The 27,792-nt window shown below is 42.6% G+C and overlaps 1 protein-coding gene across 3 annotated transcripts in view; it reads right to left on the reverse strand.

The window, feature by feature from the left end:
- Positions 1 to 2,758: 2,758 nt before the first annotated feature.
- Positions 2,759 to 27,792, reverse strand: part of LOC133456856 (segment polarity protein dishevelled homolog DVL-1-like) — a 26,401-nt gene continuing 1,367 nt past the window's right edge. The window contains exons 2-15 of one of the 3 annotated variants that reach the window (XM_061735511.1): positions 23,547 to 23,616; positions 19,904 to 20,025; positions 17,310 to 17,428; positions 12,620 to 12,758; positions 11,316 to 11,409; positions 11,109 to 11,178; positions 10,847 to 10,986; positions 10,197 to 10,273; positions 9,513 to 9,580; positions 9,269 to 9,346; positions 8,106 to 8,240; positions 7,669 to 7,836; positions 7,345 to 7,560; positions 2,759 to 4,752 (exon numbers count right to left, since the gene is read on the reverse strand). In XM_061735511.1, the coding sequence (XP_061591495.1) occupies positions 4,232 to 4,752; positions 7,345 to 7,560; positions 7,669 to 7,836; positions 8,106 to 8,240; positions 9,269 to 9,346; positions 9,513 to 9,580; positions 10,197 to 10,273; positions 10,847 to 10,986; positions 11,109 to 11,178; positions 11,316 to 11,409; positions 12,620 to 12,758; positions 17,310 to 17,428; positions 19,904 to 20,025; positions 23,547 to 23,616 (2,017 nt within the window). In that variant the 3' untranslated portion in view covers positions 2,759 to 4,231. Of the gene's footprint in view, positions 4,753 to 7,344; positions 7,561 to 7,668; positions 7,837 to 8,105; positions 8,241 to 9,268; positions 9,347 to 9,503; positions 9,581 to 10,196; positions 10,274 to 10,846; positions 10,987 to 11,108; positions 11,179 to 11,315; positions 11,410 to 12,619; positions 12,759 to 13,661; positions 14,089 to 14,557; positions 15,727 to 17,309; positions 17,429 to 19,903; positions 20,026 to 23,546; positions 23,617 to 27,792 lie in introns of those variants that run through there. The other 2 variants (XM_061735510.1, XM_061735512.1) reach the window with 2 other exon arrangements.

Here is a 27,792-nt window from a genome sequence, read left to right on the forward strand (position 1 = left end):
TGTTTTATAGGAAAATGGGGAAACTTGTGCTGACAGGTGCCATTGTAACATCAGACCAGCATCATGATAATCACTCAGCATGAGGTCACACTGACGTGCGTAAATACGTTACTACTCAAGGATGATCCTGCTTAGTCATTAGTCATGCTTACGGGGCCTCAAGGTCATATGATGTCTTGGTGACATTTGACTCGTGCTGCCTTTGACTTTTCTGCTGCCTCCCGCTGACCACATGTTTGGGTGGAGTGAACATGTGGCATGAAGAAACACCTCCCACACTTTACTCTTCACAGCCCAGCCCCAAAACACAGAGAAAATGAAAACGCATCCATGAAATCATGTAAACCCCCTGCAGCTCATTAGCATGGTGACTTAATTGGGACTTTTGAAACGTTTGGTAAACAGTGCAGCAGTAATATGAAGTCTTGCTGGTAAACGGGAGCGTGCATATTTGCATTGTAGGCTGACGTACTGTAGGCTGACGGTGATATTCAAACTGCAACTGGCGTCACTGACGAGAGCAGGCCAGTCCTTTAGAGTCCGTGGGCCAGAGCCCAACATTTCAGTATCACATCAGCACCACTCTAGGTGACCAAACTTGCTTATAATTTTTGAAAAGATCCATGTCTGTAGATGATATTTTGGTACGATAACCCTTCCTGAGTGGCAGCTGTATCAGAGTTATCAGCTCATGAAGTTCAGGAAATTACATTTTAGATGCTGCTGCATATCCTGGTTTAGACTCATGTACAGGATATCTGTTAATGTTTCACAATATTGCCTTTGGTATCATTTTAAAGGGGACCTATAAAGCATTCATTCAAGCTAAGATGTGATACATTTCCTGAATCCTTATGGTCCTGTGAGTATTCCAGTTTTTGTATTTTGTGTCTCTGCTGTTCCTAGATGACACAGGGATAAAAGGTAGTATATCATTTAGGGGAAAATTGTGTAAAAATGTGTGTTGTTTATAGTTTAAAGAGCTGCAGTGACCTCTATGTTGGTCAGAAAGATTCACATCTTAACTTGAATGAATGCTTAAAATGAAAGACAATATAGTGAAACATTAACAGATATCCTGAGTCTAAACCAGGATATGCACCAGCATCTAAAATGTAATTTTCTGAACTTCATGAGCTGATAACTATGATCCAGCTGCCACTAAGGAAGGGTTATCATACCAAAATATCATCTACAGAAAAAATTCAAAAATTATAAGCAAGTTTGGTCACCTTGAGTGGTACTGATATCTGGTCTGGCCCATGGACTATTATTCTAGTTTTACCTGGTGCTTGTGTCACTGACAAAGAGCAGATATTCATCTTTGCGCGGTTGAGCTGCTGCTTCCTTTCAGTCCGCAGCTCCGCCTGTGACGTCACGTCCTCCGTCACAGGCTGCTTTGAGGTCACCTGTCACGTTAATGCCTATTTATGGTTCCGCGCTACACCGACCCAGAGCCCACGGCCTAGGGTACGCGGCGACGCCGTAGACCTCTGCGTCGATTTAACGCAGACCATAATTCCGGCTTTACCGGGAAGCGGCTCGTGTGTGTGTGTGTGTGTGTGTGTGTGTGTGTGTGTGTGGTGGGGGCCCAGCAGCAGACGGGGGTCTGTGTTGCGGCTACAGGGTTAACGCTGTCAGCAGCAGCAGCTTCTTCCCACTCGGAAAGTACGCGGCTGTGACGCGCGGAACTTCCACCCAGGAGGTGGAGAAGTGTCGAGAGCAGCTGCGTGGGGACTCTAGTGACATTTTACCCACATTTCAGTTTGACAGCTCGGCTGCTTTCTGACCACTGACTTTCACTATCATGACTGGTCTATATTATGCCAGGTACACGTGTCAACTACTTGTACCTCGGTAAGATGGTAAAAATATATTTTATTGTCTGGAGTCAATACAAAATTAAAAACAATAAAAAAAATTAAACACAAAAACCCCCAAACATTTTGAATATCTTAATTTTACCACAAGAGTTTAGTCACCGTGATCTAAATACTGCCATCTAGTGGCTGTGAAGGCGTGTGTCCCAGACAGCAGACAGTTCCCCTCGGGACTTCTGGGAAGTGTTATTTAGGGGGCAAGTGAAACAGAAACACCATCAACAAGGTTCTTCCCATGTTTGCATGGATTTTCTACGGGTAACTCCGGCTCCTCCCACACATTTCCTCCTCACATTTCATGTGAATTGGTGATTGTCCCTAGGCAATTAAACAATTTATGCATTCAAGTGTGCGTGGGTGTTTGCTCTGATGTGGCTCTGTGAAGGGCTACTACCCCTGCCTTTTGCCCAAGGAGAGCTGAAATACACTCCAGCGGATCACCGTGCACTAAATTGGAATAAGCACATATAGATAATGAATTGATGTCCCAAGGATATCGAACTTAGCCAATCCTGGGTTTTGTAATTGTGCTGTTTGGGCTTGACGTAGCCCAAATCGGAAAATAAGATGAAATGTATTACAGCCAGTGTTGTGAGGGCCAGGTGTGCCCAACGGACCAAAGAAAATGAAGATTTGGTCCATGTCTGGTGGACATGTGTCTGAATCTACACAGCCTCACCCACCCTGGTTCAGCACCGTGGCTCAAGACCAGACGTGGGTCGGCTTTGGGCCAAACACTCTTTTGGGCGAAGGCAACTTGAATTGCAAAGTCCAATGAGAAGTGAACAGAACTAGAAAGAGCTAAATAAATCAAGTCTATTTACAATTAATGTGGACATCGCAGACAGTGTTTTGAACATATATATTTTTATTCATATATATATAATAAATTTGTATTTACAATTTCTTTTTCTTTTTTTTAACGAAAACAAAATTAAAAGAGAAAGCTTTGATTGCAAACAGTGTTTCATACTAAAGGGAGGGAGAGACAAAATGTAAAAGTGCTCAAAAAACTAGTGTGTGTTGTGTTATTTCCCCCTTGCAGCTACATCTGAGTAGATACAACAGGGGTTTGCCATTGTTTTGCAAGGAGATCATCATCTGTAGGCCAGGATTCCCCTTGAAGTCGCTTTAAACTAAAATATAAATTATGAAGAGTCCAATGATAACCATAAGAAAATTCGCATCCCACGCAGCTCTGACATTATGGAGGAGTATATGCCCCACAATGTGAGGCTTTGGCTTTCATCGCACTGACCTTTGATGAAGTTCACGCTGGTTTACAAAGGAGACAACTATGATGCCCGCAGCAAACTGGTTCTTCTTGTTGATGCATTGAGTTTGACAGCTGTGTTTGCAAACCTTATGTGTTCAAACCAGAGTTTTGTGGATGTCAAGGTTCAGCCATTGACATGAATAATGATACATTCGACAAAGCACAGCTACGACAGTGGAGACTGGCCACTGACTCAAAAGGGTGGTGCCTGATTGTCTGTCAGTCAGCCGTAGTAGACAAAGTATGACACCATCAATGCAACATGACCACATAAATAACATCACAACAATCATCCAGTGCACGGATTCATCCTTTAGAACATTGGCGAGAGGTAAGCTCCTCCCTCCAATAATGCTAATACAATAAACAAAATGAATTCATTAAATTTATTTAAAGCAGTTGAGACAGTCATGCACTACGCAGCCTTGTTCATCTAACGGCTGGCTGGCTGCAGGGCCTCCCTTGTGAAGCTGAAGAAATCCACAAATCGTGAACTGATCAAGGTTAGCACTGTAGTAGTTGGCAAATAAGAGCTCGAACAAGCGTCTGGCAATGCCACAGTGTACACGAAACTAGGCCAGAGGTTTGGTGTAGATTTCATGAGTGCACACGGACAGGAGTCAGGAGACCCAGGCCCCAAAAAGTGCAGGCCACAGAAGCTGTTCCGGGTCTGGGGGATTGAGATCCAGTCCCACTCTTGATTAAAGGTCTTGCAGAACAGAAAACATCCAAGGTACACACCCCGAGAACTTCTGTATGTCAGCTTTGAAGACACCACCACACTGAATACCATTCACGTTTCACAAACTTTACAAGTCACGTCAGTAGAGAAGAGGGTTTTCAGCCAGAGGACCTGTGCTTGTGTGTGAGGAAACTCCCTCCTTTGTGCTCTTGCAGCCCGGATTCCTTTGTGTGGACTTCAGAAAGATGGACAAAAAGCAGGGTGCTGTGGAGAGGGTGAACTAGTATCTACATGCTGAACTAAGAGATGGTAAGAAGACTGCGAGGGAGAGAGGAGGAGGTAAGTGAGTTCACAACTGTTTTGTGCTCACTGTGTGTAAAAGGCACTGTGATGTCACATGATGTCTACAAAGAACTCACAGGGATTGCCCATAGCATGCTGAAACGACTGCCGACTGGCGGTGAGCTCGGGAGGAACGGACGCTAACTCTCTCCCAGGGGGAGCTCCGGGGGGGGTGCTGCTGCTGACCGAGGTCTTGGGGGCCAGACGGGCCAGACAGTAAGGAGGAGGCAAGCCCGGCGGTCCGTAGGAGGAGGCGTGGCTTCGTTCACTTTGGGCGCAGGAGCCTGGGCCTTGCTGAGCGAAGGGGGTGTGGCTGTAGGCGAGGGCGGGGTGGTTGTGTGAGAGGGCGTGGCTCCTATGTGAGTGGCTGTGGCTGAGGCTGGAGCGGGTGTGACTGTGGCTGGACACGGCGTGGCTGTGATGGCTCATTTGGCTGGCAGACCTGTCCCCGCGCTGCCTCCCTCCGCGGACGCCCGGCTCTGACTCACTGCATGGTGTCCGTTGACCCTTCTCCTGCGGGGAGGAGCGTCTACCTTTGCCTGCGCTAGGGTTGGATCCACTGCTTCGGCTTCCTGTTGAGAGAAAAAAAAGGGGCGCCAGTTTAGTTGGGACCTATGCAGTATTTGTACATTTAACAGGAAACGGAAAACTCTCAGCTGCAACTCTAGCAGCTACAGCAGATTCAGAACAATCTAGTGGTACTGATCAACGGTGAAACCAAAGGCCTGACATTAGACAACAGCTTTATGCATTGATTAAATGTATACACTCACTTTGTTTAAGATGTGACCAAATCTTTTTTTTTTTTTATGCAATCGAGCATAGTCAACAGTCAAGGGCAAACATGATTATCTCAAAGGATTCAACTGCAGCAACAAATATCATGGGCTTTATCTGATTTTCTTCCAAACACTGAAACATTCACGGGTAAAAAATAAAAAACATGATACACCAGCATCAGAAAACGTGTCTGTACAGCACTTTGCTCATATTTCACAATAACTTGCATGCTTATCAATATTCTTTATCGATGTCTCATTGCTGACAGTGATCACTGTGGCGTCATACTGATGGAGGTGTAACACACCGTTGCAAAATCAAAACTCCCACGCCTCCACGCTTGCATTGAGCCCGACAGTACTGGGTAAAGTGGTGCATTTTTTCCCCTCTAACAGTGTGATCATCCTGCATCATGCACCTCCCAGCACAGTACAAATGCATGCCCAGAGGTGCAGTGAGGGGGAATCAATTGCCAGGAGAGTCACACATAGGATACACATGAACAACGGAAAAAATCATGGGGCTGGCGGAGGACAAAAAAATCATGTCAAAGCTGCAGCATGGTTGGTGGAGAGTGCTGAGTACAGGGGAAACAGAGGAGGGACAGAAAACGACCGAAGGCTGAAAAGTGAGCAAAAAACTGAGAGCAGCAGAAGAGGAAAGGGGGGGTTAGCAGGCTTACCGGTTCCCCCAGTGTCCTGGGACTACCTCCTCCTTCAGTCTACCGTTGCCCAGCAGAAACAGAGGGAACAACAGAATTACACACACCTCCCAGCCCAGACGTTCCCACACCGACTTATACTCCCTAATAAAACTGCTTCATAACCTCCTCGCCGTTAATAAACCCACGGCTGTTGCTGCTTGTTTTGTTTTCATCCAGTCAAAAAGAAAAAAAGAGAGATGGAGAAACTGCCCACAAAAATGCACACATGCACTCTGTGAAACAAGGAAGCAGACACATCATTACCCGACAACAGTTTGAAGGCACAAAACCTGACATGACGGGTTTGTTTTCTTCATCTTTGTCCCTCCAAAGTATGCAGGTTAATCAATAATCAATGGAAAGAATGGCTCAAAGCAAGATATGACGGCGTCTGGATGAATCGCTCCCAATCGTCACAATTAAAGCAATCATTTCAATTCGGTCTGGGCTGCTTGGTTTGGACGACACCAACATTATCAGGGCCACCCACTTATGTATGTACATATATATGTATGTATGTTTGTATGCATATATATTAGGACTAGGCGATATATCGAGATTTTAATATATATCGATATATTTTCAAACGCGATATGGTACGAGATAATATCGTTTATATCGATAAAAAAAATAAATATATATATATTTTTTTATGATTTTGATATAGCTTATTTTGTGACAAATTGACTTGAATGTTTTATTTGAGATTTGCACAAATGTTTTGTTATTTGCACACTGTCAACCTCAGTGGAAAAGTCTGCCTGTTACTGTCTACATTGTATTAATTGCACAGTGTATTTTAATTTAATTGTTATGCAGGAAAGGGATATTTGTTTTATTTCATTCAAGAAGCATTTTATTCTATATATGCAGGCAGTTTATTTTTATTTCATTTGTTTTATACATTTTGATATTGTGCAGACCTCTGTTAATAAAGGAACCTGTGTCACATTTGGCACGAGGCTTTGTATTAAAACTGATTGTTTTTTTAAGGGTTTGCCTCAGAAAAAAATGAAGCTAACAGAGATGCTATGCTATAATGCTTTGGGGGAAACCCCAATTATGGCACAGAAAAAATATCGATATATATCGAGTATCGCCATTCAGCTAGAAAATATCGAGATATGACTTTTGGTCCATATCGCCCAGCCCTAATGTATATATATATATATATATATTATATACACATACACACATTCATACAAGGTATATACATATGTATGTGCGTGTATGTAAACATCCCTGGTTCTCATTGGATGCAGATATCAAAAGCCATGCAGCACTATCACATGTTGATTCAAAATGAAAAATCATTCAGACTGATATTCAAGGATGGACTTGCTGATGATTTGTAATCACATGGTTGATCAGATTTTCCTTTTCTGTGTGTACACACCCAGTACTGCAGAGCTGTCCGCTGTATGACTCAAGATGCTCATGATTGACCTTGACAACACAGGACGTGTTTTAGAATACACACACTTCAATATAGAGAAGGCAATTTAATGTCAACTTTCAACTCATAGAGTCAGAAAAGCTAAGCAGAGCACGAGTCAGGCATGTGTTAATACAGATGTCATATGCCAGAGATACTTTAATTGATTTGATCTTGCATTTTTGGTAAGATCATTACATGAATCAATGACAGCATGAAGGTGTCTTCCCCCGCTTTATGGCTCACCCTCACTGTGTTGGCTCCCTGCGCTCCCACTGTGGAAACTGTGGCATGGATCCGAGTATCCTGGCGGAAAACTGGAAGGCGCAGCGGGAAAAGGAGGGTAGGGGAATGGCTGCCCGCCCAGAGGCCAGGGGTTGGTGCTGGGGGGTAGCGGTGCCAGAGTGTCCTGCTCAGAGCCGCCGCCACTGGATCCTTCATTTAAATTGAGTGATGCCATGTCTTGATGAGAGAAAACAGGACCATAGAGGGAGAGATTCAGCACAGTCATTCTCCTCACAAAGAAAAGATACAGACGCATTACTGAGGCATTACGAGGAGTAGCCGTACTTTGGCAGAGGTCCCCGAAGGTGTAGTAGCACTGTTCGGAGAAGGTGATCTTGTTGACGGTGTGTCTCAGGTAGCCATGTTTCAGCAGACTGCTTGCATACTTCCGTGCATCCCGTCGATCTTTAAATCCCTCCACTCTGGAGTAAAGCCAGTCTACCACATCAGCACCTGACACAGCAGTAAACACACACACGCACATGATGCTACCTGCTGATTTGTTCTGAACAGATGCTAGAAGATGCAATAGAGATGCTACGTTTGCAACTTGCAACTAATCGGACTGGGTTTCTTGTGTAGAAGTTCAGTGAGATGACTTTTGCCATGACTGATAAAGTAAACTGAATTGACAAAAACGAAAGATCCACAATACATCTGGCACATCACTTCAAAGAAAACCTCAAACCTTTATCGACAGAGCTTAGATATGTTTTTCGTACCTATGACAGCATTAGCAATGGTGATCTTCAACCACATCCTGTCTCGTATCTCCAAGCCAGAATCAGGAAGCTGCATCACCTTGACGATGGTTGCCATGTCCGTTTTACTTGCTGACAGAGGCAAGTCATCAAACTCTGATGTGTGGAAAGAGTCAAAATAAACGGATATATATATTTCATGAGAACATTTCATCTATTTTTCTCGTGAACTTAATTTCACATGTTAAAATACATCTTATTTGTGCATTTCAGACCTGCAACACATTCCTAAACAAGTTAGGACAGTAAAGCTTTCACCACTTTGTAATGTTGACATTCCTACTCAGAACATTTAAACGGTATTCTGCCATTGAGGATACCAGGCCATGAACTGTTTCCGTTGTTATTTTGTCCCATTCTATGTGCAAACATGTCTTAAGTTGTCTGAATGTGTGCAAAAGTACAGGGTCATTGCTGGGGACAAGTCAGGACGGCAGGCAGGCCGGTCCAGTACCTGGAGGGTTTTCTTTGCCAATCATGCTTTTGTAACGTGTGACTGGTGGAATTTTGCAGAAAGAAAAAGAAAAAGAAGTCCAGTTGCCTTGTTTCAAGCCTGTGAGGGTTACTGTGACCTGTATGACTGAGAGTCTCCACCAGTGTACTTGTTGATTAAGAGACGTCTGAGGAATCAGCATTCTTGCCTTTAAGTTTTAAAATTCCTCCAGGCTCCTCAAATTGTTAAATGATATTATGAATTGTAGATCAAATCTCTTCCAACCTGTCTTGGAGGAATGTTTTAGTAAATTTCAGTGATTCTCTCTCACACCTATTTTCAAGGTTGAGATTGAACGTTTGCTCCTTAAAGTTTCAGCCTTTCATGGATATTTTTGTTCTTCAGCAAATCGTCATTACAATCACCTTGTGGTATTACCTGTTTGACGTCAAGTCATTTCCTTCCCCCTCCGTTCTAAGGCTTACGTGCTGGGGTAGAAACTATTTTTGGAATGTGTCGCAGGCTTGAAATACAAACATGGATACACGGAAACTAACTGAAACTGATCAGAAAAAACATGACCTGTCTCGGGTTCCTAATGTCTGCAAATAAATCAAATCTCAGTAAATACCAGGGTAACTGGCCGTGGTGCTATGACGATAAGGATGAGGGGGGAGATGACGGTCTTTACCGTAGTGTGGGTACGGCCCCGTCAGGGCGGTTGTGTGTGAAATCCAGGCCGCGGGGTCAATGGGTCTCACCGGCTCAGCTGTTCAAATGAGAGGGAAAAAAAAGGGCATCTCGTTATAAAATCCTAGTAATTTAACACAGTCTAGTTCAGGTCTGTTCAGGGTCATGGCATCGATTACACTATTCCAAATACACATGACTGGATTAAACCTTTGATTACAACAAAGCGCTCTCACCCGACTTACCACGAGGGATCGTGAAGTAACTTCGTGGAGACGGGTCCCAACATTTGGCAACAGTAAGACTAATAGGGCTGAAGAAGAACAGAGAACAAGGGGAAATAAGGTCACAGGACTAAAAATCATCATAAGTTATGGATAACAGAAATTAATGACATCCAAAGTTTATTTTATGAATAAAACTACTGTCAACTACATGTTGTTACTATTAATTTTGCATTAGGGAAATAGGTGAAATCCTTTTAGCTTTCAATTGGACAACATGAATCATCAACTGAATGAAAGGCGAGGTATTTTTGCCAAGAAAAGTATTTTATACTTCTCCCTGCTAATCGCTGAATATTTCTATATATATTATATATATATATATTTCTATATATATCTAAGTGAACGTGTCCTGAATATTTCATTATCATGCTGCTGAGTGTTGGTATATAAAGCCTAATGCTCAATCAGGTTGTACAATCTGCAGATCATCGCTCTAAAATTCCACTTTTTACATCAAATTAAGAGATGGGCCTGAAATCTGGCCACAAATATACTTTTCTGAAATCAGTCTGTCTTTCTCAACAAGATTTCTACAACTCACTAAATCCTCTGAATGTTCATGCAGCACTCGGCCCGATTAGCACGTGGGTTTGAAGTGTAACATTACACCTCTCAAATGCTACGTGAGCTTATTGTGCCTACCCGGTTTTGGAAACAATTTCTCGTAGGATCCTCACAGCATCATCGTTGCTCATGTTCTCAAAGTTGACGTCATTCACCTGGTTAACACACATAACAAGCCATTATATCAAAGGGCATCACTTCACATACAGAGAATGCGTGTGCATGTGTGTGTGTTTGATGACTAGAATATTAGTTTGGAGCTCTGGAGAGGACTCAGATGTGTTTATGCTCTTATACTTTGCACACCATAATCTCTGCTGAACTCTTAGGTCTTTAAATTCCTGTAAATCCAAAGCTGCTTGCTAAATTATACACATGGATGGTCATACATTGTCAAAGGAGCAGCGGCACATTGCAGTCAGCTATCATGAGTTTCTTAGTATACAGTACGTATTGGCAAAGATTTGTCATACAGACGTAAAAATGACAAAAACAGGAAACAAAACTTTGACATAAGAGTCTCACGAGGAAGTGATTATAACGTGGTTATTAACAGACCACAAAAACACAAACAGATAAGCAGTCAGTGTCAGCCTGTCAGTTTTGATGGAGTCAAACAGCAACAGCAGAGGTGTTGTGATTCCACCCAGAATATTGACATTTAACACAAAAAACACAAGATGATGAAGAACATGAAAAACAAGCCGTTGTCATGTGTAAAGCTGCACCTGCAGGAGCATGTCTCCGGGTTCTATCCGGCCGTCAGCAGCCACCGCTCCTCCCTTCATGATGGAGCCGATGTAAATGCCGCCATCGCCCCGGTCGTTACTCTGGCCGACAATACTGATACCCAGGAAATTGTACTTCTCTGTCAGGGTTTGAAGAAGGGAAAGAGAAAGGTTAACTCCGCTGTTAAAGAGATTAAATCAAAAATCTAATTCTGTTGGAGAATAAATGATAAAATAATGTTTAAGGGTGTGTGCGGTTTACCCATGTTGAGTGTGACGGTGATGATGTTGAGGCTCATGGTGGAGTCTGTTATACTGCTGAAGGATGAAGACTGGGGAAGCAGGGAGATTTGCAGTGAGCTCATTGTAAATAAAAGCGACATGAAGTCGATACCAATCAGCGCTCTCATCTGTTTCAGCGTCATTGGCAATTTAGGTAGAGACAGTGACGTGTGTTAGAAGTGTGTACCCGGTCCATCTTGGCCACTTTGTGCCTCCGTCGGCGTCGCTTGTGTCTGCGCATGAGGTGTGAAGAAGAACTCTGCTCTGTGGAACTGCTGAGCCTGAAACGCAGAAAGATAGAGGGAGATTAGAAGCACGGGGGGAAACGAGGAGATAAAAACAGGTTTTCAATCATTTCTGCATATTTGGAAGAGCTCAGTGAGGGGAGAGATCTGACATTTAATAGGGAATATTTGCACACTGTCCAATGCTGATACTAACAGAGCCAGTTCCTGTGAGCACAGACAAATGTTTCCATTACATTTCAACGACATATTAAAATCAGAAATGATTCCAATTGGATGATTTAGCACCAGTGGATTCTGACCAGCAATAATGCACTAGGGATGGGCGGTATGGACTAAAAAATTAATCACCATAATTTCTGGCATTTATCCCGATAACGATAAAAATTACGATAAAAAAAATACCAATTCAACTCCACCTTTGTAACTATAAATCTATCACCACATTCAGTCTTTGGAGCCCCCAAAACACTGCTCTAAAAGAATACTAAATGCTACTAAACTACACCAATTAAATTGAATTAATAAAAACCAATTAAATGAGTTACACCTGTACTGCCAAACTTTAATGACTCAGATCCGCCATGTTTGTTACACAAAAACGACATCAATGGGAATTTATCCTTTTTCTTTCTTTCTTTCTTTCTTTCTTTCTTTCTTTCTTTCTTTCTTTCTTTCTTTCTTTCTTTCTTTCTTTCTTTCTTTCTTTCTTTCTTTCTTTCTTTCTTTCTGGCTCATTTCTTTCTTTCTTCCTTTCTTCCTTCCTTCACGTATGTTGTGCGTGGATTTAACACAGAACCATAAATCTGACTTTACACAAAAACGTCATCAACGGGAATTTATCGTTTTTTTTTTTTGTTTTTGTTTTTTGTTTTTTTTGTTTTTTTTTTAACCTTGTCTGCACACATATTAATGATTGATACCGTGACGGGAGAAACCAAAGGTATATATATGTGCATTATTACTATATTTAATATATATACATATATATACACATACATATGCATACACATACATAAATATACACATACAAACCCAGTGATTTTTTTTTTTTTTTTTTTTTTTGAATTTATCGTTTTTACCGCAAGATGACAAACTCTTACCGTGGGGAATTCTTTTGACGGTATATCGTGAACGCTAAAATATCGCCCAATCCTAATAAGCACAAATAAATCCTTCTCAGAGCTACAGAGTGTGAGTGTTTGGACGGCAGAGCAGCAGATGCTGATGTTGGGTAGAGTGTTACCTGCTAGCATCTTCGTCTTCCTCACTGTCAACAAATGAGCTGGACTCCAGCTCGCTGCTCATTACTGAGGCGCTGTCGTAACCCATGGCTGAGTCCCGGGCAGTTCGCTCCGACTTAGAGTGGCCGTTGATGCGGGGGACTGTGGTGAGAGAGAGCAGAGGAGCAATGACAGGAGCTGGTGTTGCTGGCTGCACGGTAAGATCAGGACGCGAGGAAACAACCAGGAGGGGTCAGAGTTGGGGAGAGTGACAGAATGTCAAAGGGAGTAACAGCAACATAAATTATTTATTTATTTATTTCGATCATGTGCTCAATATGGTACACTCATTCATAGCATATCGTGTAATCATTTGGATCAAAAAGGAATAGGCTGAAGCTCTGAGCTTATAAATACCTACCCTTTAACCTTCTCATTATTATTATTTACACTTTCGACAACAAATGCTTTCTAGCACTTCCACCCAAAAAAGAAGCAGACACAAAACACAAAAAAAATATATGTAACAACAAAGAACCAGTAAGAAAAGAAAAAAGGAAAAATAAATAATAAATAGTCCCGATTAAAACAAGGACAAAAAGATCAGTAATTATTACCTGCATAATTCCATAATTCTTTCTCTTGCATCTTATTCTTCAATCTTGTTGGTATTTACCAATCATGGTGTGATTTAAACTATTTTTAAACTGTATGATGTTTTTACTTTGTTTAAGATTATCTGGCAAGCTATTCCACAACTTAGCCCCTGTAACTGAATACTTTTAAGTGTTGTTTTAACTGTTGGTTGTTTGAGATTATGTTCCCCCCTTAACTCATATTGCCCATCTCTATCCTTAAACAGGTTTTGTATGTGCCAGGGGAGTGACTTATTCTTTGCTTTGTATATATATATATTTGTATATATTTATGTAAATAAACCCGAGTGGGACTTTAATCTGTGATAACTCTGATGATCTCCACAAACATAAACTCTTTCAGTCCAGAGCCTAACTGTGCAGAGCTCTGCATAGACTGACTTCCAAAAATGGCGATTTCCATACGTACATTGCAGGTGAGGTGGTGCGGTCGCAGGGTAACAACGGATTGGCTGGAAAGGCCTCTTGAGGCGAAGAGGGTGTGGTCGCCAACGGATTTGCCCTGAGCAAGCAAAGCATTCCAGCAGCGCAGGGGTTTCCATGGCTAGCTCCGCCCACGCTGTGCTCTTATGAAATCTGGCACTACTGCACTTAAACACTCAGCAAGCAGAGCGACTTGACATTCACTGTCATCGGGATTATTATATCCTGCGCTAAGATGACTCCCGCCAGACAGAAAAAAAAAAAAAAAAAACTAAGTGTGCAGGTTCACCGAGCCAGACTGAAAATGTGTGACTTTGAGCCGTGCTCTGCTTGTTAGCTGCTCTTTAAAAACCTGTTTGAGCCCCAGACAGTCTCAGCCCAGCAGCTGGCTGATCACAGCCCTCGCAGCTTATCTACGACAGAGACAGTGACAATAGTGGACAATAAGAATAAAGTATTCTAAACGTGCAAGTAATTCACAACAAGAAGTGATAATTATGAGTCAAACAGCAAAGTCAGTCTTCTACTGAACATGTGAAACTCTGAATCATGACCTTTACAGAAGTTGTGATGCATCTATTTAAAAAAAAAAAAATGCAAGAAAACCCATGATCCAAAAATAAGTCAAATATTACATTTTGCAACAATCTAAATAAGTTACTTCTGCTTTGTGATGAGAGAATACTGCAGAGACAGCATTCATCTAGAATAATAATAATAAAAGCTCTAGAGCGTAAGCCCTTCCGTTTTCTGTAACTTCCCGGAACTTTGAAATGACAGAAATAAAATCCACATTAGACTGACTACCAAATAAAAATCAACCGTATCAAATTACATATTCAAGTAGCAATTATTATGGAACATTAAACGACAAATTCTCACCACAGCCGACCGTGTGCCTTCATCCCGTGCACAGACAAAGTGAGCTAAGAATGAGTAGAAAGTATTCCCTCCTCCCTCTCTGCCACAGCACGCAACCATACAGTAGAGTGACTTCTAATCTACGACCGACCAATCACAGGATGGGATTCTCCACCACAGACAGATAATATGGGATTTGAGATGATGTTCTGCCCTCTTCTCTCTCCCTTTCTCAGGTGAAAAAACCATCAGGTTATTAAAAGCCACAAACGTTTCCAGAGATGTCATGCACATTTGAAAACGTCTGTCACGACAGAGGACGGTTTAAGTTCACCAGCTGTTTGTTTTCTCCCCGTCTGTTTTGTGTTAATGCTTTGATACAAGCATAAGCACTTTGGCTTTTTCTATGTCTTCTTTGACCTTAATCCTGGCAGCAATGGAAATATCACAGTGATTCTTTCTTCCTACATGATCTCTGTGACCTGGCAGACACAGAAAAGAGCATTCCCTGTATTCCACGTTGCCTTCCTGGTCGTACACCTGTTAACGCTCTTTAAATGTTCTGCTTCATTCATCCTCAACTGCAACGGAACGCAAGGCAAACAAGAATGGATTTGTGTCCCAGGTTTGTACACTTGAAGTCCTCCCTGCGTGTGTGCGTTCCCACGCAGAGACAGTGTTACTTTGTGCGAGTGTATAAGGTGACAGGGGAATTCCTGCTGCTGCTGATGCTGCAGGCAGCGAGGGACAGGGGGACGGGGGCACAGGGGCACGGAGGCGGCGCTACGCGCTCCTTCTTCCTAGCCTTCTCAATGAACCAAACTGAATTACACTTCACCGGGCGCCGCTTGCCGGATTTATGAGCCTCAGAATTGCCGGTGGGTCAGGAGGGACCCACCCTGCTCTCCTGTTGGTTTCACTCAATTACTGCAGACAAGCCACAAGGCTACGAGATGTGAGGCTAAGGAGGCAGAACGAGCGCCTGTGGATTTGATGGAGATGAAGTGATCTTTAAGTAATTGCGACAGTGTTTACCTTCTGATGAGGATGGAGAACAACTCATACGTTGCTGCATTTCGTCACATTCCTACTAGGGCTGTTCGATTTTGCCCAAAAATAAAATCTCGATTTTTTTCTCTCAAAAACCGATTTTCGATTACGATTACGATTATTTTGTGAATTGACAAAAGGCAAAAAAATGATTTCAAATATGCAGTTTTTTATTGAAGATTTGCCCCATTGGGCTTTAAGTGCAAACTTTGCTCTTATTAAACCAAAAATGAATGAATAAAGTGCAAAACTCTGTAAAATAAGTTGAAAAAAAGTTTTAAAAAATATAATAAAATATAAAGTTTTATCTCTGAAAAAAAAATCAGCAAATCAGCACTTGCAAACATACAGTAAGTTATATTTCCAATTAAATAAAACAAGACATTTTCTAATTAAACTAAACTGGGTCTTTGCATGCTAAATAATAATGCAACCCATGAAGGAGGTAGAGGTGTGTAATGTCAGTCATTACATTTGCTATTCACATTTGCAAGTTTTTTGCCGGTCTACCGCATCTGGCTTGAGGGATGCCCGGTGGCATGTTACAACGCCCCCTCCTACACTAAAGAGCCTCTCCCATGGGGCACTTGTCGCAGGTATTGAGAGGTATTTCCATCAATCATTAATATGGTATCAATCATTAATATGTGTGCAGACAAGGTTAAAAAAATAAAAAAATAAATAAAAAAATTAAAAAAAAATAAGTGAAAAATCGATTTTACGATTTTCACGTTTTAACATCGTTCTAATTACATAATCGCGATTACGATTTAAAATCGATTAATCAAACAGCCCTAATTCCTACCCGTAAACTACAGATGCTCATGTCTGTGTCTTGACTTGTGCCAAGTAGAGATCACCATCATGAGATGCACCAGTACTCTTGATTAAGTCGTTAAATATGAGCATGCAGTCAGACAGCTACGGCACAGTTTCATGTGTTTCCTGTTTGTGGTGCAGTTACAGCCCTTCCTACAACCCCAGCCTGATGCCATGCTCTGTGATACTAATTGCAGCACATAAATTAATGAGTATTTGGTTAATGATCCTGCAGCGCAGGATGCAAAGAGCCAGGCTCGCTGTGAGGAGAGAACAGGAGGGGACCAGACGCAGATCAGCGGCGCTAACTGTTTTAGCTGTAAATAAAAACCCCAGTGCAAGCAGCAGAATGGGTTTGGGTGCTTCCTGTGATAAAAGCAACCTGTTTTGTGTAAATGATCATCTCAACATAGATGTTTTTAATGTATTTTCCTCATAGACTGTATTATCGTGACTCCATTTATATTTCGACAATAGCTGCAGCAGATGTCTCTCTGACATTTCCCCAAAGCACCACTGTGCCCTGACAGGGTATAATCATCCTCGACGACTAAGAGGGTGACTTGCGAGAAGAAAACACCCTCTGTCCATAAACCTTAGCCACACACGGGAGGCAGGGGAACACTGGGAAAGACGGTAAATTCCACTTAGTGAACTCATTCACTTCTTATTTTCTTTATTCTAAGAGTTGATATGTGTCTCTTGGTTTGGCATGGTAAACACCACTGTGTCCCCAGGGCCTCTATCTTATAGCATGTCTACTGCCTGACTATAGTTTTCTTGTGAGCAAGTACGAGAGTTAAATGAAGAGGTACTGAAATGTAGCGATGTTGTGAGGACGAGATAATTGGATTTATTTTCTGCTGTTTTTTGGATCCATCTGTTCCCGGCTGATAATACTCACGCTCGGTTTCTCGGGCTCTCCTGCGCGCGCGCTCTCTCTCTCGTTCTCTGCGGTGGCTCAGGAGAGACTCCGTCCCCGTCTCTGTGTCCAGGCCGTCGCGGCTGCTCACTGCATTGGCGCTGCAACACACGCGTGGGAAAGCTTCAGTCAGATCTAAAATCATGCACAAAACACACTCCCTCTATTTATGTCTCTGTCAGATGAAGTGTTAAAACTCATTTCTCCAGCCAGCCCGCATCCAACGCTGCTGCACATAATCCACAGTGCAATTCTCTCCGTTAAAATATGTGTTTGCCTGCCTCTCAGCTTTAGGGAAGTTATGAAACTGATATCATGTCTCTGCTTCAAATTCAGTCCCTCCAGCCAAAATATAGCAGTTGCTTTGTTCCTTGGTATGTGATGCATTTTCCACTAAGTGTCATTAATGACCAGATACCCTGAGAGGGGAGACATTGTGGACAATACAAGCATTAATGAGAGCTATTGAAAGCCCAGATGGTGCCTGAAGCATGACTGGGAGGGAGACAGAGAGTGGACAATGAAAGATTGCATAAAAAGTGAGAGGTGGCAGATCAGGTGTGAGCCTAGCAATGAGCTCTGCCGTGCACTTAAGGTCCGGGAGCAGCGTGAGGGTTGTGGAGGGGCTGGCAGGTGGCAGATTGTTAATCTGTCAGAGGGCTGGAAACCCGGTGGCCCCAGGCACCGAAGTTAAGGGACTTACACCAGCACCGGGCTGCGAGGAAACCCGAAGCTGGTGAGAATTCTGCCCGGTCTTGTCAAGCCTGTCACACACACTTAGGCATGTGAGCAACATCTAGCTTACAAGCGCGTGAAGGACCAAAACTCGATTTCGTGCATGTATTCATGCTTTTGCTCAAATGGCAGCTCTCACCTGCAAATGGTTGCATGTTGACAGCATCTAAACTAAAGAGGCATGATATGGAAACATGTGCGTGAACATCGCTGGCTCTTGTTTAAAAACACTGCTCATCATACCTCAGCAGCAGTGTGAGTTTGATCCATGCAAATTAAATCCCAACGAGCAGACAGGATGCTGTGTCTGCCGTGTTCACTCAGCGGGATAAAGTGTTTAATGGGGCATGCTTACACGCTTCTGCTGCAAAGTACAGATGGTTTGCACCTGGGCACGACTTCAGGTCAGTGCACGTATGCAAATATGACTGAAGACGTGCCGTTTTTTGGATGCATTTTTTTATCAAAAGTGATTGGACAGCAATGTGATGATGGATGCAGCAGCGGCCGCCCGTCTGTGAGGCTGTCGGTGGCTGCTGATCTGAGGAGAGATTATCCGGGAGGCAGGGCTGCAGCTGTGAACAAATGCCACCCCCCTTTTAATTCCCCTTCTCCCAACTGCTGCCAATCGTCCATTCCTCCCTCTTGGGAAAGAAAGAGGTGCGTGCTTTAATCCGGATTACCAAGCAGAGGCACATCAGTTGTGTCCATTCACAGCCCCAAAACACCTATTCTTCAAATACAGCCATTCATGCTGACAAACACATGAAATGCATGAATAAAGCACAAAGAGAAAATGAAGGGGTAATGATATTCTAGCTATTTACAGAGAATGGTAAAGGGTGGAAGACTGGATTCATTTCAGAGAGAGGGGAGGAGCACTATAGGGAATACACTACGCTGTTTCTCAAAGAGAAAAAAGCCTGCCCGTCCGACCTAAAGAGAAAGGGAGAGTGAGGGAGGGGGGGAAGGGAAATGACGTGAGGCCAGGGGCCGGCACACACCGCCGCTTCACCCCACAAGGTGGCAGCAGTGAATGCTGGCTGGGAACAATAAAAGCATCAGAACAGTTGACAGGCAAACAGCGGGAAGCAGTCCACAGAGGGCGAACCTGAGCTGAAATGTCAAACACTGGAAAGAGAGGTACACCCAGACATGACAGATTGCATGTTCTCAGTATAGACCCAGCCATATTGCCCTAATGCTGAAATGGCAACAACCCTCGCCTTTACTGCCCTCCCAGCTATATTTAGCAAAGAGACCTGTCCTTGGCTGGTGCAGTGATAATTTATAATATGGCAGTTTTAAGCGTTGGTGACCGGTAACCTACAGTCAAGCTGTGAAGAAAATCTCTATTTGTGACATTTGAAGCATCGATGTGTTTTTCGGGGGCCATGCATGCCTTTATTAAGCGAGTATGGATGAATGCTCCGAGTGACTGAACACACTGAATTTCACTGAGTGCAAGTATTTGCCTGAAGATGTTTCTGCTGCAACGGCTATTTCAAGAATGAGCAGCACTGTCGGCACACACATCATGTTTGCATAGATGGACAGACTAATGCCTCTCTCTATGGTCGTGTGAGAGTGAAGGGTGCATGCTCCAACACTCCAGCTTTAGCTAATGCTGCTTCAACACGCCGGCCGTGCAGCCACCTACACCTCCCGTGCGGGCCGATGATGATGATGATGTTGATGGCTCTCTTTGCTGAACTATCCACATTTTAATTAGCTCACATTGCACAATGCAGAATGAAAACAGGCTGTGTGCGCAGAACTGTGCGCTCGAAAAAACATCTGCCAACACGCCTGGGTGTAACAGTGCGTCTATGACTACTTACTGAAAGGAGGGGGGCCGTGAGTCTCCGATGCCCCCTGTCCTCTCCAGGGGAGGGGGGAGGTCTGGGTGGCTCTCCGTACATTGGGATCCTCCATCGGAGTGTGCACTCTCTGCCAGGACCAACTGAGGAAGAGCAGTTGAAGTAAATACGATTGAATTTAGCTAGAAGATGCAGTTGCAATTCTTTGGCATCCTTGGAAGATTAATTTAATCTGATTTAATTTAATTATAGAGAAGTATGATATTGATAACCATGTCTATTTTTTTAGGGTTCCTCTTATGTCTGTTTATTTTAAATTTTTATTTATTTATCTTTTTTTTTGTTTTTTTTTGTTTTGTGTGTCCTGTATTTTATTTTATTACTTTATTTTTCCTATTATTATTGTCTTCAGTCAGAGTTTGATTGGTAATTGGTACTTACTTTGGGACCTGTTTACAATTACGTATTTTGCAGTGTGTGTGTTTTGGGGTGTTTGTTATGTTAAGTTTTGTGTCCTTATTTATTTTACTTGTCTTTTTTTGTGTGTGTGGTAAAATATAAAACGGGGTATTCTGTCGAACCCTTTAAAAAAATGTTTTATTGTGTAATATGCATTACATGGACTACCCAATAAAGAAACATGAAAAAAAAAAGAAGATGCAGTTGTCTTAATGTATAAACAGGAGATCAAGAACAATTGATGTACACTATGTGCAAAATCAACCGTAAACATACATAGTGAGGAAGGAAGATGCTTCAGGAGCACAAGTTACCATGAAAACTATCATATGCTGCAAAGAAGCTTTGCTGTGGTTAAACAACCTGAGACACATTGTAAACACCACAGAAGCTGCAGAGAAAGCACAGCGCAGAGTAATCTGACAGTACAAAGGAGGATGCACAATGAGCATCCTTTTATCTTTGTCACAATAATGAAAGTTAAAGCAGACACCACTGCACAGACCAACAAGTTTGTGGACTATGATTGGTGTAATTGGAGCTTTGGAATTGACAGGCGTCACCGTGATGTCACTGGATTCTTAGTGGGCTACTCTTTGGTGGTCCTTTTGAAGAACGCTCATTTTCGGCTGTGCCTGCTGCATATGTTTGACTTCAAAATGTGCACAGTCTCTCTCTTCTTCTTCAGTTTTGTGGATAACTACATCATAAAAGCATTTTTCCTTCATTAACTCTGACAGTATTACCACAAAAAAACTTGAAGGGGTGCACTGATCAATTAACAGGTTTGTCTTTTTCTCCAATGAAAACATACCGTCAGAGTTCTTGTTTTAAAGCTGTCGACAGCCTTCCATGATTGAATGAACAAACCTCAACATGGGACTAGTGAATTAGCTCACTGATATTGACAGAGCTGTGAATCTGTCGTGTCCTGCAAAGGTGTACCTCGCCTCTTGGTAAATATCTACTGGGATAAACTCCAAACAGCAGTATCCTAAATGCACGTATAGGGAATCAATTAATGGATTATGTGCAGTGAATGTGATTCTCATATTGATTATGCCTTCAAAGCATCTAAATAGGGTCAACATTGATTACTTTTAAAATGAATATTTTCCTTGTTTGCTTTTAATTAAGTTTTAAACAAAAATTTGGTTGAAAAATTCATTTTGACATTGTTTCAATATTCATTTTCATACATTTAAAAATGAAAAATACAGTACATATATGCTGTATACTGTACAGAACAACCTTGAGGAGTCCTTGGGCTAGGAAGGCGCTATATAACTACGTTGCTGTGATTGTTTATACAGCTATAGATCGGTGCCTATCAAATTAAGGACAATGACAGATAATGACTGGATACTTTTTCTAGAAGGAAGAAATCATTTCAGACCTGGGACTGTGATGTTTCATTAGTAGCTGAAATGTCACAAATAAACATCCATCCCTGCCTTATCTGGACCCGCTTCTTCCTTTTCAGGGTCATGGGATAAACAAAACATTTTACTGATTAATTCAAAATTTGAATGAAATGATTTATCAATCCTTTCACCCTTCAGCACATGTTGATTGTACACAGTTGTAAAACAAAATACACGAACACCTCACATGCAAAACGTGACTGCTGAAGTCAGCGGCTCACTTAAAGCTCTTATTGTGAAAGGGTGTTCCAGTTAAAAATGCCCAGAGGACTCTGGTTTAAATAATGAATCAAGAGGATACATGACCTTTAAAGTCTATCGTTTGTTTGAATAAAGGTGTCAACCTTACAACGCAATAAAAGTCATTTCTTGAATCATGAGGATAATGAATTTAAACCAACTGGTTGTTGAGACCAACAGTGAGATCACATTTGACAATGAGTCAAGGCGTCTCCTCCTGTTGTCAGAGTATTGACACTAATTAAGAGGTATTGATCAAGACTGTCTCTAACAAGTGCACAGACAGCGCTGTGTGGTTAATTCTGACCTCTGACCTCCCTGTGGAGGGAAGCTCGCAAAATAATGACTTTCCTCTGAGCGATCAATACAGTAAAAAAAATCTCTGCTATGAGGCATTATTAAAAAAAGAAAAGACAAAAAGTAGATTGAATAACACAACCAGTCAAACTAAATCATATATCCTAGCTCTTAGTTTTAGATCGATATTGGACGGCAGAGCTTTAACCTGAGACCTCTGTCTTGACTGAGAACGCAGTGATTGAGATGTAAACCCCCCCAACACCGCCAGACCGCCAGGCTTTATTGCCCCCATAAGGAATCTTGTTGTCCATAATAACAAAATACTACCAAGCTCAATGGAGTAAGTAACCATCAAATTTCAGGAGATGGACTTCTCATTTTAGTCGTCTTAAATGTACTTCGAGTAGGGCTGGGCGATATGGACCAAAAGTCATATCTGGATATTTTCTAGCTAAATGGCGATACTCGATATATATCGATATTTTTTCTGTGCCATAATTGGGGTTTCCCCAAAGCATTATAGCATAGCATCTCTGTTAGCTTCATTTTATTCTGAGGCAAACCCTTAAAAAACAGTCAGTTTTAATACAAAGCCTCGTGCCAAATGTCACACAGGTTCCTTTATTAACAGAGGTCTGCACAATATCAAAATGTATAAAACAAATGAAATAAAAATAAACTGCCTGCATATATAGAATAAAAATGCTTCTTGAATAAAATAAAACAAATATCCCTTTCCTGCATAACAATTAAATTAAAATACACTGTAATTAATACAATGTAGACAGTAACAGGCAGACTTTTCCACTGAGGTTGACAGTTGTGCAAATAACAAAACATTTGTGCAAATCTCAAATAAAACATTCAAGTCAATTTGTCACAAAATAAGCTATATCAAAATCATTAAAAAAAAAAAAATGTAAAAAAAAAATAAAAAAAAATAAAATAAAATTGATATAAACGATATTGTCTCGTACCATATCGTGTTTGAAAATATATCGATATATATTAAAATCTCGATATATCGCCCAGCCCTAACTTCGAGTATTTCGCAATGGAGGTCAAGTTTATCTGTTGTATTTATTTACTCTATAGCTGAACCGTGAGAGCAAGTGTTTAAAATCGTTTGTTGAGGTGTCACATGGCCGCATTTACTCAAACTAAGTGTGCTCCACAAATGTTTAGGCAGAACTGAGGTAAGGGAAGAGTGGCAGTACGGCTCCAGCATCCCTCTCACTCACCCACGACACGACTCTCCCGTTGAAGCACGGCAGCTTGGCGTTGTCATCGGAAATCTCTTCTTTGACGACCCTGGGGAGCAGGCAGACAGATACGGTCAGGCTAAGCAGCCTGGGGAAGGCACGCCTTCCTTCTCTGCATCGTTGGGATGCACAGCAGAGAAGTATTCACATGTTCAGCATTGCCCCCATTAGCTTGATACCTTTGAGAGCGCTGTAAAGCTTTGCATAGCAGCAGGGACGCTGCTCTCAGTCTGGATCAGAGATCCACGGACACAAGCACAGTTACACTAAGCACGGCAATGAAATACAGAAAATCAACCTGGCAAAGTTAAATATAGGGAAAAAAGTATAATAAAAAAAAAAACATTTGCAAGTGTAGGTTTCATAAAGAGCCATGACAGACAGCGTCAGAAGCGTCTGTACTACGACAGCAGGACGCCGAGGCACCAACGTGTATCAGTAAAGTCATCTAGTGTAAGATCCTCCCTCTGCACCTTGGTCTTCGGCTGTAAATTCCCCGCAGAAATACCTCCCAGTTACCCTTTGACCTGCTGGGACACCGTTCAGCTGCGGCCTGTCACCACACCTGCTGGGCTCGTGTCACGTGGACGCAGTCTGGAGTCCACCACGGAGACATAGATGAACAAGCAAACACACTGCACGCTGCAGGGTCACGGAGCTGTGGCATCCTGATGTATTTACCAGTTTCTTCTATAACTCCCCCGCATGACTCCGTGTGCATCGCCTGCTTTTTTGTTGCCGAGGATTTTCCCTGAACCGAATAATAAAAGCAAGCATTTGTGGAGATCTCACATTAGTTTTTTGGCTTTGAACATGGCACATAAAAAGGGAGAAGCGTGACTTGAGAGCAGCAGGAAATCCTAAGAAAATTTTATGCAGGGGTGTCTCTGGCAGAGACTTTATAGCTTTTTTTTTTTTTCTTTCCACTTCTTGTTTGCCAGAATGTCCCTGCTAGTGAAATGATTAGCCAAGCTACTTGTGTTTCTGTGTGCTGCTGCTATGGGAGCTGCATAGCTGGGAGTGGTGGACAGAGATAACGTAGCCTTGTGGCTGGAACGGACGGCCGCAGAGTCCGCTACTGTGGCATGTTTCACCTCAGGGAGGAAAAGGGAGGGAGGTGAGGGCGGATTCTGCTGCTTGTTAGGTAGGAAGTGTTTGCATCCTCTCTGCCGAGCCGCACGGCCAGCTGTAAGGTGACTTATGAGGATGTGGGAGTGGTTTGTACAAATAACATAGCAGCTATGCTTCTTCCTAATGTTTCACAGGAAATTCTTCCAGTCGCATTATGTTTTTTTTTTTCCTGCAATTTCTGAAAGACCTTGGTGTATACATCCCATAAACATCTGTCCTTATTGTAAGAAGTGACACCGTAGGGGCAAAGTGATTAGAGGGTGACGTCTTTAACAGCTTCAACGCACACACACTGAAATGTAGACACACATATAAATACCGCGAGCCATGTCTGGGGAGGCATGTGCGCCGTATGTGTGCCGCTGTCACAGATCTCGCCTCTGAGAGCTTAAATAGGTCTTAACAGATTTCACAGGATAATGATACAAGATTTACCCTGATGATCGCCGAATAGTCCGCTGTTGGAGATATTTGTGTAGCTGGGGAAGATTAGACGTGTTTGTTTATGCTTTGAAACACAGAGGAGGGCTGGGGAACTTAGGGGCAAAGCCAAAAACCTGAGGCAGGAGAAGCCAGTTCACACCAGCCAGCAGCCCCAGGACTTTGTTGGGCTTATGCTAATGATAAAATAAAAGCAAAACATTTGTTGTATAGTAAGATTGTCAATAGTTATCACCCAGAATCTCACTATAGATAAACTGTTCAATATAGGTTTAACCACGCTGAAAGTAGTTAATATGAGTAGGAATGCTGTTAATTACACAATATTAACAGTATTGCAACCAAAAAGTTGAGCCCTTTCAGGCCTTTTCAGGTCATAATGTGACCGGTGTCTCAGGAAAGCCAGGAAAATCATCAAGGACCCATCTCACCCCGGACACTCACTCTTTGAACTGTTGCCATCAGGCAGACGTTTCAGGACACTGAAATCACGCACAAACCGACTCAAGAACAGTTTCTATGCCAGAGCCTTAACTACACTCAATACTGCTAAATACTCAAACTGACTTTTTCCATGTGCAATACTGACCGAACCGTGCAATACCTGCCATAGAATCGTGCAATACCTGTATGTTGTCTTCCTGTTTGTGTCCTTTTAGAGAGTATTTATTTTTATAGTTGTTGTTTTAATATATCTATTTTTTTTTTTTAACCATGCACCTTAAAGATAGCATCCAATTTTGTTGTACCTGTAAAAATGACAATAAAGACATTCTAATTCTAATTCTATAATGGTAGTTTATGACACATTTGATCAAATCATTACCGCAGTTGCTGTTGCCGTTTTATCACCTAATATCATATCACATTCAAATCGGTCACAATCATCGGGCTGCAAAAGTGAGTAGAGAGGCAGGATGGCATCTGTGCAAAAAGCAGTGGATTTTGGTCCTGCGACTACAAAGGCTCAGCATCACTTTCTCGGCAGAACAAAGATCCCCCTACCAGCAGCCTATTTTCCGAGGCACAAACAAGCCTGTTTCTTTCAGGCCTTCGGCTTGGCTGCTTCCTCGGCTCCACACTGCTCTGTGACTTGCATTACAGTGAGGTCTCAAACCCACTCACCTCCACAAGCCGCGGCCGAGTGCCGCATTGTCACCTTGAAGTTTACGAAAAAGCCCAGTAGAATGCTTCACAACAAATCAGCCTCTAGTAACTGTCTCATGAATATAGATGGATACACAAACATCACTGGGGAAAAAAAAAAAAAAAAAAAAAAAAAATCAACGAATGCGGTCTGTGTTAGACATATTTATTGTTTAATTTGCTGTTTTCTGATGTGTAAATGGAAACGCCACAGTCCCTGGTTGAATGATTTTCATGTGAGTCCACGGAGACCTAAAATGGCATGTTCCCTTGCAGTGATCTCAGCCACTGGAGGTGCAAACCATTTATCAAATTTGTGTGACCACTGCTTAAAGAGCTGATATGGTCAGCTCAAATATTGTTTTGCAATCCCTTAAGAAAATGCCCCCCCCCCCCCCCCCCTCCTGCACAACAGGGGGTCTACTACAGAGGACCCAGCACCGACTGCTCATTTGCATTTCAAACACTGACTATAACTGCAAGGGATTTGATGTTTTCCCTCTCTGCTCAGCAGTCTTATTGCTCGGTGGCTAATTCTCCAGCAGCCATACTGTCTGTCTGTCTGCAGCAGAGCCAGCACGGCTGCCACAAAGCGCCGCTTTCCTCTTTGCCTTTGACTGGGTTTGCTTCCATACTGTGCCAGTGCCATACGGCACTCATGGAGACCCAAAAATTCACCCCAAACTCAAAGGCAGGAATGCTTTTTGATGACTATTATGATCTGGGTTTTCGCAGCGCTTTGTGAAAATACAGCACTGGTCAGTTGATAATATTGATTATGATTTGCTGATGCACGAATGGCTACCCAATGTAGCAGTGTGCTCGGCAACTTGAAGTCATTTCACCATGTGGAGAATGCAAACACGCTTTGTTTGTTTCCATAATCTGCTTGTGGATCACCTGAGGCCCAGCGAGCAGCCCGGCCAGCAGTGTGAGACAGGCAGGAAGCCAGAGCTGTGGACAAAGTGGCCCACCAAGACCAGACCACCACCAGGAAGAGCCAGTTTCCCCCCCACAAGGTCAAACTGTAGTTGAACGGCGTGACGTCTGACTCCGCAGACACCGCCGGTGCATTTCCTCCACGCTTGTTTGCATTTACACCGCTCCACATTAATGCTGGTGAGCCAGCGAGCGTACGACTGCTCGGACGGGAATGAGATCAGGCTCTGACACAAATATGTCATCCTTGGCAGAGGCCTGACACAAGCAGATCGCACTGACCAGGAGAACTGGAGAGGTTTCGAGACCTTATGAGACTCCTGGAAAATCAGGATGGGATTACAAAGAGGAAAAAAAAAAAAAGAGAAAAAGACAGGAAAGAGGGAGGAAATATTTCTGTTATTTGCAACAGCCAGCAAGCAGGGTAGAATAAGAGGTAGTTCTGCTCACTTCCTGGGGTAGAATTCAGCACAAATGTTGCCATTTTGCCTGCATCTGTATCCCACATACTGCATTTCATTACACAAAAAAAACGTATTTACAGATATAGTATGTCACTAAAAGGCTA

Source organism: Cololabis saira, chromosome 12, assembly GCF_033807715.1.
Source record: "Cololabis saira isolate AMF1-May2022 chromosome 12, fColSai1.1, whole genome shotgun sequence".
Classification (NCBI taxonomy): domain Eukaryota; kingdom Metazoa; phylum Chordata; class Actinopteri; order Beloniformes; family Belonidae; genus Cololabis; species Cololabis saira.